Here is a 19841-nt window from a genome sequence, read left to right as displayed (position 1 = left end):
AGTAGCATTTCGTTCTTACTTACAGATGCAGTCTCTAACCTAGCTCTAAGGTACTAGTTCTTCACGTATAAGTTTTCCTCTCTTTGCACTCATGCGCTTTCCTCCAGATGCAGCTTTCCTGCTCTCAGCCGTCCGCCTCCATCTGGCCACCCCGCCTGAGCTAAGACTCCGGCTGCCCTGTTTTTGCCTGAGCCCCACCTGCTCACACACTTACCCTGCCCGGTGGCGACAGCAGGCACCCCTCCGCTGTTCTCTTTCTCACTTCCAGAAATGTGTCGGAAGCGCTCACCCACTCAATACTTATTCTCGCGTTTTACTTGTCTTTGTGGACTTATACCTTTGTCATTCCTTTTCTACTTGAGTGGGGTTTTAGGATGTGGGAGAAATAAATAATGTGTACATAGTCTGCTAAAACTGGTGAGATTTCATTTTTTAACAAGTTCTTCCTCAATTCTTAAAAATAATTATACTTGTGGACAAATATATATATATATATATATATATATATATATATATCTCATACTATATTAATTACCCAGCCAAGCTTAAATATCATTTAAATAGACCCATTACAAAGAAATTTATTATTATTCAATTTTGTACATCTCCATTATACACATAGGTAAGAGTCTAAGTCGACCATGGAAATTAACAGATCTTTCAATCACAGCAACAATTTTAAAAGAAAGGAAGACTTGGGAAAGGAAGCAACTGCTAGCTTACCTTGGAGAGCCATGCAGATTTGTGCCAGAGCTGGCAGTGGAGGAGAGGTTCTGCTCTATGCGCTGGTAGTTCCTTATCTGAGTAGGGACGGGAATGGGGGTGGCTGTGCTGTGAGGGGACACAGTGGGCTGACACTGCCTGCAGACATCATTCATTGAAAAAGGAAAGAAATACAAGTGAGACCGCTTTCCTTTCATCTGACGCATTGGTGGTATTTAGAGGAAATTCTATAAGAAGCCAAATGATCACTTCTGAATGTGAATAAGAAATGATCATCTTGAAAATATACATAAAGCCAAAAAAACCACACTTGTCCTTTACAGAAGTCTACTGGCCTACACATGCATACTGAGGAGGAAGACTTGTAAGAAGAAGGGGACAGACGCCCCTCTGCAACAACAGGAAAGAGCCACAGGCCGCAAAACGCAGCTTCATCTGCTCACACTCTGCTATGCACTCCTCATGCAAGAGGAAAAATACTTCTAGGAAAATATGCTGGGTAAAAGAACAGGAAGTTCAAGAGTAGAGATGACTGGAATGTTTACAAAAGTTGTGAGTGCAGTAAGCGTTCCCAAGGAACTTGGACTTTGATGAAGACTGAAAATACACTGTGTGACTCTCCCTGCACATAACCCATCTGAGGTCCACATTTTGTAGTGTAGCTGGTTTCTTTCCTTGCTTTTCGTAAATTCAGAAACAGCACGTCCTTCGATGACTTTCGGTTCAATTTACAACATACCTTCAAACATCAGGGACAGTACTGGGCCTTAAGAAAGATGAGTTATTTCCTTCTTTTGCCCTTCTGTAATTCTAAAAAAGCCACAAACTCTCCCATTTTTGCCCAGTTACAACCTTACAGAGATAAAGAGATTATATATTTAGTTACCTAAACAAACAATATGATTATCTTCTGAAGTGTCACTTTAGAACTTTTGGAACCATTATTTCATATTTAAATAAAAAGAAAATCTAAGGACTTCCTGGGTGGTCCAGCGGTTAAGACTCTGCGCTCCCAATGCAGGGGTCCTGGGCTGGATCCCTGGTCAGGGAACTAGATCCCCCATGTCTCAACTAAGACCCAGCGCAGCATGCATGCATGAATGAATGAATAAATAAATAAATATTTAAAAAAAAAAGAATCTAAGAGACAAAAGTACCCCCAAATTATAAATCTAGATATTAATGGGTAAACACTAAATAAAGATGTAATCTGGAACATCAGTAACATAAAGGTGGGGGGCAGTATACTCTTATACTCTATAGGAGTAGAGTTTTTATATGTGATTGAAGTTGTTATCAGTTTCAAATAGATTGCTATAACTTTAAATTATTTTATATACTCTCAATGGTAACCTCAAAGAATATACCTACAGAATATACACAATAGGAAATGAGAAGAGAATCAAAGCATATCAGTACTGAAAAAAACAACAAAATACAAAGGTAGTAAGAAAGGAAATGAGGGACAAAAGAGCCACAAGACGTACAGAAAAGTAACAAAATGGCAGTAATAAATCTTTCCCTATTAGGCTGGAAGTGCAAGGATGGAAAGAGATATTCCATGCAAATGGTTCCCAAAGGGGAGCAGGGGTGGCTACATTAACATCAGACAGAATAGACTTTCAGTCAGATGCTGTTATAAGAAACAAAAAAAAGACATCATTTAATGATAAAAGGGTCAATTAACCATGAAGACATAACAATTATAAATATTCATGCACCAAACATCAGCACTACCACATATATGAGGCACATACATAACAGACTTGAAGGGAGAAAAGACAATTCTACAAAAATAATCACAGGCTGAACCCACACCCTCAATCATGGATAGAACAACCAGATGGAAGACCAATAAAGAAACAACCGCCTGAACAACACCACAGACAACAGGACCTAACAGACGCTGCAGAACACTCCCCCCACTGACAGAACACATTTCTCTCAGATGCACTGGAAACATTCTCCAGGACATACCACATGGTAGGCCACAAAATGAATCTTAACAAATTTAAATCATACAAAGTATCTTTTCCAATCAATCACAAAGGATAGAAACCAGAAATCAACAGCAGAAGGAAAACTAGAAAATCCACAAATACATAGAAACTAAGCAACACAACTCTTAAACAACCTATGGGTCAAAGAAGAATTCTTGGAAAAAATCAGCAAATAACCTGAGAAAAAGAAAAATGAAAACACAATGTACCCAATCTTATGGGATACAGTGAAAGTAGTGCTAAGATGAAGTTTGTATCTCACATTCGAAAAGGTCTCAAATCAACAATCTAACTCTATCCCTCAAGGAACTAGAAAAAGAAGACAACTAAACTCAAAGCTAGCAGAAGGAAGGAAATAACAGGTAGATGTCAGAACATATACAGATTGTGCATCTTGATTTATTCAGAACTCTTTTTCTAAGATTCTGGTTGTCTTCCACTTGAGGGAAGGAAATAATAAAGATTAGAGGAGAGGTAAAGAAAATTGAGAAAATGGAAAAACAATAGAAAAAAATCAAGGAAACTAAGAGTTGGTTTATTTTTTTTAAATAAAATCAACGAAATTGACAAACCCTTAGCAAGATTAACTAAGGATAAAAGAGAAAAGACTCAAAATCAGAAAGGAAAGAAGGGACATAACTAATGCCACAGAAATAAAAAGGATTTTAAAAGAATACTATGAACAATTGCTTACCAACAAACTGATAACCTAGAAGATACAGAAAAAATCCTACAAATACACAAACTACCAAGACTGGATCATGAAGAAAGAAAACGTGAACAGACCCATTACTAGTAATGAGACTGAATCAGTAATTGAAAATCTCCTAACAAAGAAAAGTCTAGGACCAGATGGCTTCACTGGTGAATTCTATCGAACAGTTAAAGACTTAACACAAACACCCAAACTCTTCCAAAAAATTTGAAGAGGAGGGAACACTCCCAAACTCATTCCATGAGTTCAGCATTACCCTAGTACCAAAGCCAGACACAGACACTACAAGAAAACTACAGAATATCCCTGGTGAAATTTGATGTGAAAATCCTCAACAAAATACTAGCAAACCAAATTCAACAGCACCTTAAAAGGATCAAACACCATGACCAAATGGGATTTACAGTATACCACCATTAACAGAACACGGACAAAAACCACATGATCATTGCAATTGATGCAGAAAGAGCATTTGTCAAAATCCAACACCCTTTCATGATAAAACCACTAAATAAAATAGGAATAGAAGGAAATTACCTCAATATAATAAAGGTCATGTATGAAAAGCCCACAGCTATCAGCATACTCAATGGTGAAAGACAGAAAGCCTTTCTTCTATGATCAGTAATGAGACAAGAATGGCCACTCTCAACACTTCTATTCAACATAGAATTCCCAGCCAGAGCAATTAGGCAAGAAAAAGAAATTAAAGACTTTCAAACTGGAAAGGAAGAAGTAAAATGATCTCTGTTCACAGATAACATGACCTTAAATGTAGAAAACTCTAAAGATTTCACATGCAAAAAAACCCCAAAACACATTAGAGCTAGCAAACTCAGCAAAGGTGCAGGATACAAAATCAACACCCACAAATCAGCTGTATTTCCATTTACTAAAAATGAACAATCCCAAAAGGAAATTAAGAAAACAATCTCCCTGACAATAGTATCAAAAAGAATAAAATCCTGAGGAGTAAGTCTAACCAAGGAGATGAAAGACTTGTATGCTGAAAACTACAAAACACTGCTAAAAGAAATTAAAGAAGACATCTCATATTCATAGATTGGATGACTTAGTATTTAAGATGTCAATAGTACTACCCAAAGTGTTTTATATGGATCAGTGCAATCCCTATCAAAATCCCAATGGCAATTTTTGCATAAATAGAAAAATTAAAAAATCTATCCTAGAATTCATATGGAATCTGCAAGGACCCTGAATAGTCAAAATAATCTTGGAAAAGAAGAATAAAATTAGAAGTCTCATACTTCTTCTTTTTATTTATTTATTTATTTTGCTGCACCACACGGCTTGTGGGATCTTAGTTCCCCAACCGGGGATTGAACCCAGGCCCACAGCAGTGAAAGTACTGAGTCCTAACCATTGGACCACCAGGGAATTCCCGGAGGTCTCATACGTTTTTATTTAAAAACATATTTCAGGACTTCTCTGGTGGCGCAGTTGTTAAGAATCCACCTGCCAATGCAGGGGACACAGGTTCAAGCCCAGGTCCGGGAAGATCCCACATACTGCAGAGCAACTAAGCCCACGCACCACAACTACTGAGCCTGCGCTCTACAGCCCGTGCTCCACAAGAGAGGCTACCACAATGAGAAGCCCGTGCACCGCAACGAAGAGTAGCCCCTGCTCGCCACAACTAGAGGAAGCCCATGCGCAGCAAGGAAGACCCAACACAGCCAAAAATAAATAAATTTTAAAAAAACATATCACAAAGCTACAGTAATCAAAACAGTGTGGCACTGGCATAAAGACAGATCTATAGACCAGTAGAGCAGAATAGAGAGCCCAGAAACAAACACTTGCATACATGGACAAATGATCTATGACAAGGGTGCCAGCACCACTCAATGGAGAAAGGACAGTCTCTTCAGCAAATGGTGCTGGGAAAACTAGACATCCACATGCAAAAAATGAAACTGGACCCTAATCTTATGCCGTATACAAAAATCAACTAAAAATAGATTAAAGATCTAAATATAACAATATAATATATAACCATATAAGAGTATATGGAGGGACTTCCCTGGTGGCGCAGTGGTTAAGAATCTGCCCGCAAATGCAGGGGACACGGGTTCAAGCCCTGGTTTGGGAAGACCCCACATGTCGTGGAGCAACTAAGCCCGTGCGCCACAACTACTGAGCCTGTGCTCTAGAGCCTGTGAGCCGCAACTACTGAGCCCACGTGCCACAACTACTGAAGCCCGTGCACCTAGAGACTGTGCTCTGGAACAAGAGAAGCCACCGCAATGAGAAGCCCCTGCTCGACACAACTAAAGAAAGCCAGCGCGCAGCAATGAAGACCCAACACAGCCAAAAATAAATACATAAATAAATGTATATTAAAAAAAATAATAAGTATATGGAGACCTGTTCCACAACATTGTGGATATACTTAATGCTATTATTGAACTCAAACTGAAAAATGGTTAAGACGGCAGATTTTATGTTTTTTAACACAATCAAAAAAGTTTTTAAAGAATAGATTGTGAAACAAAATAAATTTTACATCAAGAACACAGAGCTCTATAACTTTACTCACATACACAAAAAATATGAAAAAATGTTTAGTGAAATATATGCAAACATACCCTCCACACACCAAGAACTCATTAGAAGCACGTCTGCCAGCAGTGCCCATCGGCATATCATCTAAAGGAAAAAGAGAAAAATACAGTCAGTTCTGCTATACCACCTGTTTAAAAAATGTATATTGTTCCAACATGACTATTAGGAAACAATCTGATCACAGTACAAATTTACCATTTGCTTATGTTGTGATTCTGCCCATGAGTAACAACAGGTGAGCACGGAACACTGCACCCAGCTGAATTCACAGGCTGCCAACATCAGGTCTTTTCAGGGTAAAGTGTCATACTTATTGCAGTGTATACATATTTCTTCACCTTTTAACATGTGCAAAATCTGTGCTGTTTTTATCATGTTCCTTTTCATGTGCCACAGACAAAGGTTTTGAGTGTTGTGCTCCTAATCCCAATTTGCCCATAAACTCTGTGGTTTTTACTGAACTACTTTGCAGGGTGTGGTGACTTTTAGGAACATGTGTGTCACATTCTAGTACAGCTGCCTGTATCCGAAGTCTAATTCACTCTAACGCTGGAGCACCCACACTCCTGCGTGACACTCTCCTGTGTCTTGCACGGGTAGCTGAACAAGATGTCATGAAACTGGGGCCTCTTGGACACAGATGCCACAGGCCATCTTCATGCTCAGACATCATCCGTCTAAGGGAATAGAGCGCAGCTCAGAACACAGGGGCCTGTCACCTCTATACCCACTAGATCACACTGCCCTGTGTGACCTTTACATGGCTGCAAAGGTATAATTCATATGTGTTGCTGTGAAATAGCAGTGTTGACCAAATAATATAAATTTTTAAAAATAAAATAAACTGTGGTAACCTCAAAATACTCAAAAAGGAAAAAAATAATCATAAATATCCTTTTGAATGGCCATACATGGAACTGAGAAATACATTTACTTTGGTCGCTACTCTCATGAAGCTTACATTCTAGTAGTGAAAGAAGGTAATAATACCAGGCAGTGGTAAGATGGATAAAAGGAAAATGAATCAGGGTAAGGGGATAAAGAGAGGGGCAAGGAAGGAGTCGATTTTAAAGACAATAGTTTCCTACGGAGGAAACGGGGCAGAGGGGACAGGGTTGGAAGCTGGAGTTCACTAAGAGTTCACCTCTTCATTTTGTAGCTTTGAGTTTGGAATCATACATCATTATGAAACAAAATTAAGTCAAAAGAAAAGAACAAGCTCTAGAAATCAAAAATAAAATGAAGCGATGGAACCTAATCATATATCAACTTGGTAGCATAACCACCAGAGGGGAATGAATGCTTTCTTTTTTTTTTTTTTTTTTTTTAAGTTCTTTATTGAGGATTTTTTGTTTTTGATTTTGTTTGGGTTGGGTCTCCGTTGCTGTGCGTGGGCTTTCTCTAGTTGCGGTGAGCGGGGGCTACTCTTCGTTCCGGTGCACAGGCTTCTCATTGCGGTGGCTTCTCCTGTTGTGGAGCATGGGCTCTAGGTGCGTGGGCTTCGGTAGTTGTGGCACACAGGCTTAGCTGCTCCACGGCATGTGGGATCTTCCTTGACCAGGGATCGAACCCATGTCCCCTGCACTGGCAGGTGGGCTCTTAACCACTGCGCCACCAGGGAAGTCTGGGGATGCTTTCAAGTGACTTTAAACTCAGTAATTTAATTGGGGGGGGGGGTGGGAAACACCCAACTCCAGGCCCCTGTAGTCCTCCTGTTCCACCTGAGGCGAGAGGAAGAATCTGAAACACCTGTGAAGTTCACGGCCCAGAGGCACAGGCTCAACGCAAGGCAGAGCCCCAATCACAGGACTCGCCCACTCCTCACCACCACATCACTAAAGGCCTACTGACAGCAGGTCCTTTCACCCGGTACATCATGTGCGCCTATCAAGAAAGAACTACAGGGTGTCCCTGGTGGCGCAGTGGTTAAGAATCCGCCTGCCGATGCAGGGGACACGGGTTCGAGCCCTGGTCCGGGAAGATCCCACATGCCACGGAGCAACTAAGCCTGTGCGCCACAACTACTGAGTCTGTGCTCTAGAGCTCGCGAGCCACAACTACTAAGCCCAAGTGCTGCAACTACGGAAGCCCCCATGCCTAGAGCCTGTGCTCCGCAGCAAGAGAAGCCACCGCAATGAGAAGCCCACACACCGCAACGAAGAGTAGCTCCCGCTCACTGTAACTAGAGAAAGCCCGTGCGCAGCAACGGAGACCCAATGCCGCCAAAAATAAAAATAAATAAAATAAATAAATTTATTTAAAAAAAAAAGAATCTTATTTCTTTAAAAAAAAAGAAAGAGAGAATTACAAGGCATATCAAAAGGCAAAAAAAAAAACACACTTTGAAGAGACAGAGCAAGCATCAGAACCAGACATGGTGGGGATGTTGGAATTATCAGACAGGGAATTTAAAACAAGTATGATTAATATGCTCAGGGCTCTAATGGGGAAAGCAGACACCATGCAAGAACAGATGGGCAAGGTAAGCAGAGATGGAAATCCTAAGAAAGATCCAAAAAGAAATGCTGGAGATAAACACTGTAACATTAATGAAGAATGTCTTTGGTGTGCTTATTAGTAGACTGGACATGTCTGAGGACAGAATCTCTGAGCAAGAGTATTATTTCAAGAGAATCCTTGAAAACCCAAAAACAAAGAGAACAAAGACTTAAAAAAAAAAAACACCCAAAAAACAGAACAGAATATCCACAGTCTGTGGGACAACTATAAAAGGTATAACATATGCATAATGGTGATTCCAGAAGGAGAAGAAAGAGGAGCAACAGAAGGAAATATTTGAAACAATGACTGAGAATTTCCCCAAATTAATATCAGACACCAAGCCACAGATCCAGGAAGCTCAGAAAACACCCAGCAGACACCCAGCAGGGTAAATGCCCCAAACAACTACACTTCAGCATGTCATTTTCAAATTACAGAAAATCAAACATAAAGAAAATATCCTGAAAGAAGCCAGAGGAAAGGAACACCATACCTACAGAGGAACAAAGATAAGAGTTACATAGACTTCTCCTCAGAAACCACGCAAGCAGAGAGTGGAGGGAAATATTTAAGGTGTTGAGAGAAATAAACCACCAACTTAGAATTCTGTACCCTGCAAAATTATCCTCCAAAATGAAGGAGAAATAAAGACTCTCAGACAAATAAAAATTGAGGGGATTTGTTGCCAGTAGATCTGCCTTGCAAGAAGTTCTTTAGAGAAAAGGAAAATAATATGGATCAGAAAACCGAATCTACATAAAGAAAGGAAGAACACTGAAGAAAGAATAAGTGAAGGTAAAATAAAAACTTTTATTTTTATTATTATTTTTTAATTGGAGTAAAATTGCTTTACAATGTTGTTAAGTTTCTGCTGTACAATGAAATGAATCAGCTATATGTAGACATATATCCCCTCCCTCGTGGACCTCCCTCCCACCCCCCCCCCACATCCCACCCGTCTAGGTCGTCACAGAGCACCGAGCTGATCTCCCTGTGCTTTACAGCAGGTTCTCACTAGCTATCTATTTTACACATGATAGTGTATTTATGTCAAACCTAAGCTCCCAATTCGTCCTAGCTTCCCCTTCCCCACTGTGTCCACATGTCCATCCTCTATGTCTACGTCTCTATTCCTGCCCTGGAACTAGGTTCATCTGTACCATTTTTCTAGATTCCACGTATATGCGTTAATATACGATATTTGTTTTTCTCTTTCTGGCTTACTTCACTCTGTATGACAGACTCTAGGTCCATCCACATCTCTACAAATAATCCAATTTCATTCCTTTTTATGGCTCAGTAATATTCCACTGTATATACCATACCACATCTTCTTTATCCATTCACCTATCATTAGACATTTAGGTTGTTTCCATGTCCTGGCTACTGTAAATAGTGCTACAATGAACATTGGGGTACACGTGTCCTTTTGAATTATGGTTTTATCAGGGTACATGCCCAGTAGTGGGGTTGCTGGGTCATATGGTAGTTCTATTTTTAGTTTTTTAAGGAACCTCCATACTGTTCTCCATAGTGGCTGTATCAATTTACATTCCCACCAGCAGTGCCAAAGGGTTCCCTTTTCTCCACACCCTCTCCAGCATTTATTGTTTATAGATTTTTTGATGATGGCCATTCTGACTGGTGTGAGGTGATACTTCATTGTAGTTTTGATTTGCGTTTCTCTAATAATTAGTGATGTTGAGCATCTTTTCACGTGCCTCTTGGCCACCTGTATGTCTTCTTTGGTGAAATGTCTGTTTAGGTCTTCCGCCCGTATTTTAATTGGGTTGTTTGTTTTTTTGATATTGAGCTCCATGAGCTGTTTACAGGTAACAATTTGTTCAAAATAACAACAGCAACAATGTACTCAGTTATGTATGCTTCCCTACATATCTTATGTGTATATATACATACAGACTTATGTAGCTTATATATAAGTGAAATTAATGACAGTGATACAAGGGATGGGAGGAAGGAATTAGGATTATTTTGTTATTGATATTATAAGATACCCACACTACTTATGAATGGTATAGCATATTTGAAAGTGGACTTGGATTAGTTACACATGTATATTGCAAATCTAGGGCAACCACTAAAAAAAATAAAAAAGGGGTATAATTGATATGCTAAGAAAGGAAAGAAAATAGAACCATAATAAATGCTCAATTAAAACCACAAAAGGTAGAAAACGAGTGGAAGACAAAGACAAGAACAAAGATCAAGGACAACAACAGAAAACAGTAATGAATATGGTAGATACTAATCCAGGTACAGCAATAATCACTTTTAACATCAGTGGTCTAAATGCACAATTAAAAGACAGAAATTTCAAAGAAGATACACAGATGGCCAACAGGCACATGAAAAGATATTCAACATCACTTATTATTAAAGAAACGCAAATCAAAACCACAGTGAGGTACACCACCTCACACCAGTCTGAATGGCTACCATCAAAAAGTCTACAAATAATAAATGCTGGAGAGGGGGTGGAGAAAAGGGAACCCTCCTATTCCACCACTGTTGGTGGGAATGTAAATTAGTGCAGCCACTATGGAGAATAGTATGGAGGTTCCTCAAAAAACTAAAAATAGAGATGTCATATGATCCAGCAATCCTACTCCTGGGGATATATCTGGAGAAAACTCTAATTCAAAAAGATACATGCACCCGTATGTTCATAGCAGCACTATTCACAATGGCTAAGACATGGAAACAACCTAAAGGTCCATCAACAGATGAATGGATAAAGAAGACGTTGTACATATACACAATGGAAATTACTCATAAAAAAGAATGAAAAATGACATTTACAGCTTCATGGCTGGATCCAGAGATTATCATACTAAGTGAAGTAAGTCAGACAGAGAAAGATAAATACCATATATCACTTATATGTGGAATCTAAAAAAATGATACAAATGAACTTATGTACAAAACAGAAATAGACTCACAGACATAGAAAACAAACTTATGGTTAGCAAAGGGGATAAGGAGGGATAAATTAGGAGTTTGGGATTAACATATACACACTACTGTATATAAAGCAGATAACCAACAAGGACCTATACTGTATAACACAGAGAACTCTATTCAATATCTTGTAATAACCTATAATGGAAAATAATCTGAAAGAGAATACATATATACATATATGTATAACTGAATCACTTTGCTGTACACTTGAAAATAACACAACATTGTAAATTAACTATACTTCAATTTAAAAAAAAGTAGGAAAGGGGGAGGGAGAGCTGTACAGAGGAGCCACAAGTCCCACCCACAATGCAGGAGCTGCAGTCCCCTTCAAAAAAAAAAAAAAAAAAAATCAGTGGTTTCCAGGGGTTAGGTGGGGAGGAATAAGTAGGTAGACCACAGAGGATTTTTAAGGCAGTGAAAATGCTCTGTATAATAACAATGGTGGAAACATGTCATTATACATTTGTCCAAACCACAGAATGTACACCACCAAGAGTGAACTCTGAAGTAAACTGTGGACGTTAGGTGATTATGATGTGTCAATGTCAGTTCATCGTTGGTGACAAATGTACCACTCTGGTGACTGATGATTACAACGGGGGAAGCTATGCAATAAGGGGTACATAAGGGTATATGGGGAATCTCTGTACCTTTCTCTCAATTTTGTTGTATAACCTAAAACTGACCTAAAAAATTAAATCTTGGCGAGCTCCCTGAGGGACTAGTGGTTAGAATTCCAAGCTTTCACTACCGTGGCCCAGGTTCAGTCCCTGGTTGGGGAAATGAGATCCCGCAAGCCGCATGCCGTGGCCAAAAAGGAAAAATTAAATCTTTTAAAAAACTATCTTATACATATGATATACTTCACAATAACAAATTTTTACTAATTACATGGCAGGGTGTGGTCAACCGTAACAAATGCTGTGGACACATCAAAAAGATGAGGACTGAGAAATGACCCCTGGGATTTGGCAGCATAAAAAGACCTCGACAGGAGCAGTTTGGCAAAAAAAGAAATTTTTTTAAGACAACATTTATACAATACAAAAAAAACCAAAGGTAACTTCAATAAAACAAAAGGTGTGAATGTCCTTTACGTAGAAAAGTATAAACATGCATCAAAACACACTAAAGAAATCTAAGTAAGTGGAGGAACAAACACACAAACATTCTTGAGCAGACAATTCTCTAGGTCCCTGAATAGGTCTTAGAGAATCAGTACAATGCTGATCAAAATCCCCAAATGGTTTTTTGTAGGATTTTCAAGTTGAAATTAAACTATATGGGGGGGGGGGGGGGAAGGGGGCCAAGAATAGCCCGGGTGACTCCACAGAATTCTAGGATGCTCCCCACCATCACCTTCCACCCCATCTTACGCACACACAATGAAACAAATCCTTTATATAAGCCTGATACGACAAGTCTGGAATTGCATATCAGTGTAGAAAGGACAGAATATTCAATAAATAATGCTAGGGTAATTGATCGAGCCCTTATGCCATCTACACAAATTAATTCCAGGTAAAGTTAAATATGAAAAAAAACCATGAAAATCTTTAGAAGGCACCATGATAACATTGGGGCAGCATGGCAGAAGTGTTAGTGGCTACAACTTGCTTATACCAATATTTTATAGAGTTAAAGTTATACATATCTAGAGCATCCACCTGGAAGAAATTCTGGCACAAGGACATCTCTTATAACACATTTTGAACAGTAAAAAGAAATGTTCCAAGTCATAATCAGTAGGGAAATGGATGGTGGTTTAGTTGCACTATAAATATCATATATTAAAATGAACTAGATACACACCTAGATATAGATCTAGATACACAGCAAAAATGTGAATAAAAAAGCAAACTACAGAAAACAATATTCTATATAACATTTACTTGAAACTAAAATCATAAAAATACTTTATGTTCTTTATGGATACAGGGGCATATGAGAATTACAGATCAAGAGGAAGAATATATCTCTGGCAAGAGAAGAATGATGCAAGGTGCTCTGGCTGTACCTACAGCATTTTATACCTTTAAAAAGACATCTAAAACATATATGGCAAAATGTTGACATAAATAAAATTAGCACGGTGGATGATTTGAGTATCTGCCGTATTATTTTGTTTGAAATATTTCACAATTTTAAAAGTCTTAATTAACTTTTTAGTGAAATAAAACCACCACACAGGATGAGTTTTAAAGGCAGCTCCCAGCTCTCAGCACACGGATCAGGGCCCGCCGCTTGCCTTATGTGCCGTGTGTTTCCCCTGCCCCAGCCAATCAGCCCTGAAGCGTGTTTGGTCTAGGGCCACAGCCTTCACAACAGCCAGAGCAGGGGTGAACGTAAGCAGCTACTAAATACGTATTTGACAAACAACTAGAGACCTCTTGATACAAACGTCTCCAACTTTCTACATCTGCACACAGTCAACTGGGTACTATTCACTTGTTGAAAGTAATCAATTTCCAAACCATGTTTCCGTCCTTTTTCATGGTTTTGTCTAACTTCTCTTTTTGTAGGTTTTCTGGTGCCCTTCACTGTTCCACAGAACCCTGACTGTATTTAGTCAGCTTGGATTCTGCTTCCTTTATAAAAAATTCTTCCTGTAGATTTATGAGACTCATTCCTGAACTCAGGCCAGTAGCTCCTGAAGCACCATCCAGACTGTTTTTAAGACCCTTTGACTCTCAGTTTTTTTCCAAAAGAGGTCTTCTTTTAATTCCTTTCCTTAAATTTAATTTCTCTCATTATGTTGGCTTCTCTATTCCTTTCTGTTTGGATACAAACAGAATTTGAGATCATTTCCTACAAAGTTTTCATCTACCTTCAGAATCCAAGGTTACTGTCTTATAGAAGATGACTGAGCAGATTACAGGAAGGTAGGTAGATAGTTCTGGGAATTCCATCAACTAAATAAAATGTCCATTTGAAAAGGTGTCCTACACGAGAGAGCGTGATATGAAGGTTAAAAAATGCTAGTCTAGTCAATTCAGAAATATAATGTGTACAAGCAGAAAAGATTCTCACATGAGTGGTCTGACGAGGTGCTGTGTGGAACCAAAACAAAGTCATCCGTGTCACAAGAAGAGTTCTTGCTACTAGTACTGGCAGAATCTTTGGACACCTGGAGATAGTTGGGAGGACCCAATGGTGGGGAGGATAAGTTTTCTTCCTGAATATGCTGCATATCTGGAAGGGACTAAAATTAACAACATAAAATTAAAAGTGGCCTCATAATAAAATGCAAGTCAGAATAGCCATCAGACTAAGGAATATTTTTTTCATGGAAGTGGCATAGAGTTCAATTCCATTTAAGATTTTAAAAAATCTCTTTGGAAAATCTTTCCCTTAGAAAAGCACAGTTTAAAGTGTCTTTGCATAATGACTTCTACAGTGTTTTCCAAAAATGATACTTAAAAATACATCATACCAAAAAAAAAACAACAACAAAAAAACCATCATACCAGTTATCACATGTACACGCTGCCTCTCCTGAAATGGTTCAGGTGAGTTTTTATCATCTCCACATCCCCGTTTCAGCGCATGGCCTAGCAAAGCAGATACTCAATACCTGTTTACTTAATGACTAAAACAAAACGTCCAGGGACTTTAAATTAATGACATCCTGCACACACAAAGTTTTAAATCTCCAATGAAGAAAACATTATAAAAGGGAAAGCAAGAGACCATGTTAACAGTAAGGATAAGGGCATGTAAGCACAGAGATTATTTACACTTCCAGAAGGAGAGATTTAGAAAACCTTACAGGCGTGGGTGTGTTCCTTTTGTGTTCTTTTTTGTCAGAGGAAGGAGTTGATTTGTGGGAGATAGGACAGGAAGGGAAGAAAAGCATATAAAGATATTTACAGATACGTGGGCGTAAGTAGCTATAGACCTCTTGACACTTGCCCACTTCAAGGACACTAGTGACAACTCTAATTGAATGTCTTCATCATACAACAGTTTCCTAAAACAATGAACTTCATAATTTATTGTGTTAGGTCCCCATTACCATGTTTTGTTTTGTTTTTTAAATTTAGGTGTAGTTTAATCATGTAATAGTTTTACATTTTGAATGTTTAAGTTATATTTAATTTCCACCCACATAGCCCCAAAGAAAGAAAGTAATCATTCACTGTTAGTTGTGTTTCACTAAAACAAACCATTACCATGTTTAACCTTTGTTTCTATTTAAGAAAAAGAAAAATACTACAAAATGCTCTTTAAACCCCAGTCTTAAACTGCTGGCGCTCCTTTGAAGGTCACGGAGCAATGAAATCAGTCTCAAATCTCCTGATCACTTCTTTGTGTGTATGTGTGTGTTTGACATACACATGATATAAATTCTCCTTATCACTTTTTGAAGAGCACTTATGCTTCAAGTTATAAGAGAGAGGAAGATGGAGGGACTAACATTATAGAGCACCTACCACGGGCTGGGCACTGCTAAGAGCTTTCCGTGTATGATCTAACTTCGGCCCTGTTCTGAAATCCATTTCATATATAAATAAACAGAACTCAGAAGATGAGGAAATCTGCCAACTGAAGAGCAGCTGAGCTGGGCTGGATCCCAAGTATCTAACTCCACGATTTCTTTCCAGTGCCATTTCTTTCCAGGCAGGAACTCTCTCAGTTTCTTCCTTTGCTATTTATAAAATCACCTTCATCCACAACCACTTGGGTGGAAGAGATGCTTCTTGCGTTCAAAGCTAATCTCTCCACTAATTCTCCCCACCTCCTCAAGGACCCAGATCACTCCCCTCTGCTCCTGACACTTTCACCCTCTCCCTTTATTCTGGCTTTTTTCCCCTCTGCACACAAACATGTTTAATTTTTCCACATCTCAAATCAATGCAACCCTCTCAATTACCATCTTCTCTCCCTTCTTCACTTAACAATGTTTCCTGAAACTTCAGTCTTCACTGACCCCAATTCCTCACCCCCTGTGTGTCGCCTAACCCACCATAACCCACCTCCTGCTTTCAACCCTCCACCAAAGCCGCCCTTATGAAGCCCACCGGGGACCCCTGTGGCCGCGTTCTCCGGAGGCTCCTCTATGCCTTCAGTTACCTGCCTCTGCGACTCCGACACTGTGGGCCGCTCTCCTCCTGACCCACCCCCTCCGTTCAGTGACCCTACTCTCTTGCTTTCCCCGCTACTTCTTAGTCTCCTTTGCCCCTTGACGGAGAGGAGTGGCTTGCGGGATTCCCCAGGGCCACCCTGGGCCTCCACTCCGCACACTTCGTAGCCTCACCTGGGGTCACTCTCACCTTCCTGCCTCGGCTACCACTGCCAGAGGGACGACTGCAGCTCTGCCTCTCCCAGGCTGCCCCGGCGCCTGCCCCCGCGTCTGCACACCACCAGCGCATCGCCTCTGTGCTCCCTCGCTGAGTGGCTCCATCAAAGTCCACCCACTTGGGTCCCGTCAAGATCACCCTCTTCCTTAGGTCCCCAGTTCAAGCGATCTCCAAGCGCCACGAACGCTTCACCTAGCTCCTCCTGGCCCCTCGTCTTCCCCTTTCCTACTGCTGACTTACTTCAGGCCCTCATTCTCACTAAAAACAAAGCAAAACCAAACCCAAACCGAAAAGTCTGCAATGGTCACAGGCTGTTCTCTGATCTGGTGGAGAGGCTTCTCTCCGTGTCCCCGATCCAATCCTCCACCCGCGTACAGAAGGATTTATTCGCTAAAACACAGCGGATCAGATGACGCCTCCACTTGAAATCTCTCAAATGGCTCACCACAAAAAGTCTGGCCTCCGCTGCTCGGTGCCCAAATTCTGCCAAGACACAGCCTCTCCCTACCCTTCTGGCTCTGCCTTCCCCTCAGCACATCACCAATGCTCTCTGCACCCTACAGACTGAATCATCAGAGAAGCCTGTCCAACAGAGCTTCCTGCAACGATGGGAGAGTTCTGTTCTATCCAGCGTGGCGGCCACCAGCTACATGTGGCTATGAGCACTTGAAATGTGGCCAGGGAGACTACGGAGCTGAACTTACATTTCACTTAATTCTAATAAACGCTGTGGCCAAGGACGGCTACAGATTCCTTCAGCGGGTCACCATTCCACAGGGGTTCCTCTGCTTACAACACCACTCTTCTACAAATTCACCGTGCTTACTCTTCCTTCAAAACTCAGCTCAAGGGCTTCCCTGGTGGCGCAGTGGTTGAGAATCCGCCTGCCAGTGCAAGGGACACGGGTTCAAGCCCTGGTCCGGGAAGATCCCACATGCCGCGGAGCAACTAAGCCCGTGTGCCACAACTACTGAGCCCGCACTCTAGAGGCCGTGAGCCACAACTACTGAGCCCGTGTGCCACAACTACTGAAGCCCGCCCGCCTAGAGCCCGTGCTCCACAACAAGAGAAGCCACCGCAATGAGAAGCCTGTGCACCGCAACGAAGAGTAGCCCCCGCTCGCCGCAACTAGAGAAAGCCCGCACGCAGCAACGAAGACCCAACGCAGCCAAAAATAAATAAATAAAAAAACAAAAACAAAAACAAAAAACTCAGCTCAGTGCCTCTCCTGAGCATCTTTGCTGGCTTCTTAGTCTGATTTCATGCCCCTCATCCACACTCCCACAGGCAGTAAAGGCGTGTATACATATGCTTCTATAGCGATGCTTTACCTGACTCTTCTCCACACAATTAAACTAAAAGCTCCTCAATGAAGGGATCTGGTCATATCTTCCACTGGTATCAACCAAAACTTCACATAAAGTAGGCATTTAATAAATGTGATTAAAGCAACAGATATTCAAGAGATATTATCTAAATAGCATTTAGCCTATAGCCAGTATCATAACTAAAAGAGTGATTTGAGTTTTTTGTTACAGAGTTTTTCTTTTTCACCTTTCAAAGATTTCTCTGGAAGGAAGTAGCAGCTGGACATTTGTGTGAGAATGTAAAAAAGAGAATGTTACGTGGGCCTGCCTGCATGCGTCCACCCTCAGTACGAGAGTCCGCTGCAGCCCTAGGAAGGAAGGCAGTGCCTATAGAAGAAGTCCTCTCACTTTTGCAGACTATGTTGAAAGCAAGGCCTATCAAACCATCCCATTTTCTAATCTCACTAACTGGAAATTACATTACATTATATTATATTATTCCTGCTCTCCTCTTATTTCCAGAATTCCTTATTTTCACTTCAAGCATTAGCTTCTCAAAAAGGCTTCTAAAAAAGGTTTTTCCACCGAAGTTCTGCGCATCTAAGTATGTCTCCCCTCCCCCGCCCCTCGCCCCTCCTCCTGCGAGCACGTGTTCCGCCCTTCCCAGCGGCCCAAGACGCGCTGCTGTCTTGCACTCCCTTTCAAAGCATCCCCATCCAACAAAAGCCCAGCACACTCTGTCCAGTCAAAGCACTTCCCAGCTGCGTCCCTCCTGGCGGCCCCTCTCTTTCTCCTCCCTTGGGGTCCTACCATCCCCCAGGCTTCCCCACACTCAGGTTCTCCCCTGCTGTCCTTCTCCAGCACCATCTCTGCTTTTCACACCACGTGTCACCTTGTATCACATACGTGCTCCATCATGGTAGCTACAGTTATCAAGTACTCACTATATACTACCACCCACTCCCCTTCAACCAGAGGTTAACCAGGCCTCTGTAACCTACGTTACAGACAAGGAAGCTCAGCTCAGCCTGGGAACTGACCTGCCCCGTAGGATACAGTGAGCAAGCAGCAGGGCCAGCGCTGAGGCTGGTCCTGCCCGGCTCCAAACAGAGCCTTCGGTCTTTCCCTGCAGTTCCTCTGCATTTCTCCCCAGTCGCTCCAAATCCAGTGTTTTCCTATATTCCAGACTGAAGCTGGAAATAGACAACACTTTTTTCCCCTCTTAGTTTTTTTAAATTCATGGGAATGTAATGTAAGTCTTATTAGTCCATCTGCTTTTTCTTTTTGGTTTGAGTCTGCAGGGCTGTGCAGAAAGGTTTTTTGCCAGCTCTAGGACTCATCCGTTTGCAACAGGCTGCTGCAGCATCTGCTTTCTCTGTGGGGTACTGGGTTTCCCTGGAAAATAAGACTAACAGCACTTGCCAATTCCTGAGTATCACTGTGTGCCGGGCACTGGAGTAGGTGCTTTTGCTCATTTATCCATGAGGTGGGTAAATTATACTCACTTTAATTATGAGAAATGGGCTCAGAGAGGTTGAGTCACCTGTCATAGGCAATGTGGCAAGTCAGGGATGTGGAAGCTCCCACGCCCCCGACTCTTAAGCCTCAAGCTGCTCATCGCCCAACCAGCTCCCTCTGCGATTCCCCGACCCTTCTGCCAGCAGAATTCAAGAAATGCACGTCTGCCAGGCCAGTCTAGAAAATACCTGCAGTGGCTGACACA

The 19841-nt window shown here is 41.1% G+C and overlaps 1 protein-coding gene and 1 non-coding gene across 6 annotated transcripts in view; both read right to left on the bottom strand.

The window, feature by feature from the left end:
- The window catches only part of ULK2 (unc-51 like autophagy activating kinase 2), a 64801-nt gene that overhangs the window by 20897 nt on the left and 24063 nt on the right, over positions 1-19841 (bottom strand). For all 5 annotated transcript variants that reach the window (XR_011071809.1, XM_068529873.1, XM_068529872.1 and 2 more), the window contains exons 13-15: positions 14542-14713; positions 6048-6108; positions 724-861 (exon numbers count right to left, since the gene is read on the bottom strand). Coding sequence is in view for 4 of the 5 variants with exons in the window: in XM_068529873.1 (XP_068385974.1) it covers positions 724-861; positions 6048-6108; positions 14542-14713 (371 nt within the window). In the remaining variant the exon portion in view is untranslated. The remainder of the gene's footprint in view (positions 1-723; positions 862-6047; positions 6109-14541; positions 14714-19841) is intronic.
- TRNAE-UUC (transfer RNA glutamic acid (anticodon UUC)) lies at positions 4764-4836 on the bottom strand. Its single transcript has one exon. It is a non-coding gene; the product is annotated as a tRNA-Glu (tRNA).

Source organism: Eschrichtius robustus, chromosome 20, assembly GCF_028021215.1.
Source record: "Eschrichtius robustus isolate mEscRob2 chromosome 20, mEscRob2.pri, whole genome shotgun sequence".
In the NCBI taxonomy this organism is placed as follows: Eukaryota; Metazoa; Chordata; class Mammalia; order Artiodactyla; family Eschrichtiidae; genus Eschrichtius; species Eschrichtius robustus.
The sequence above is the reverse complement of the archived record's forward strand: the minus strand, read 5'-3'. Positions and strand labels throughout refer to the sequence as shown.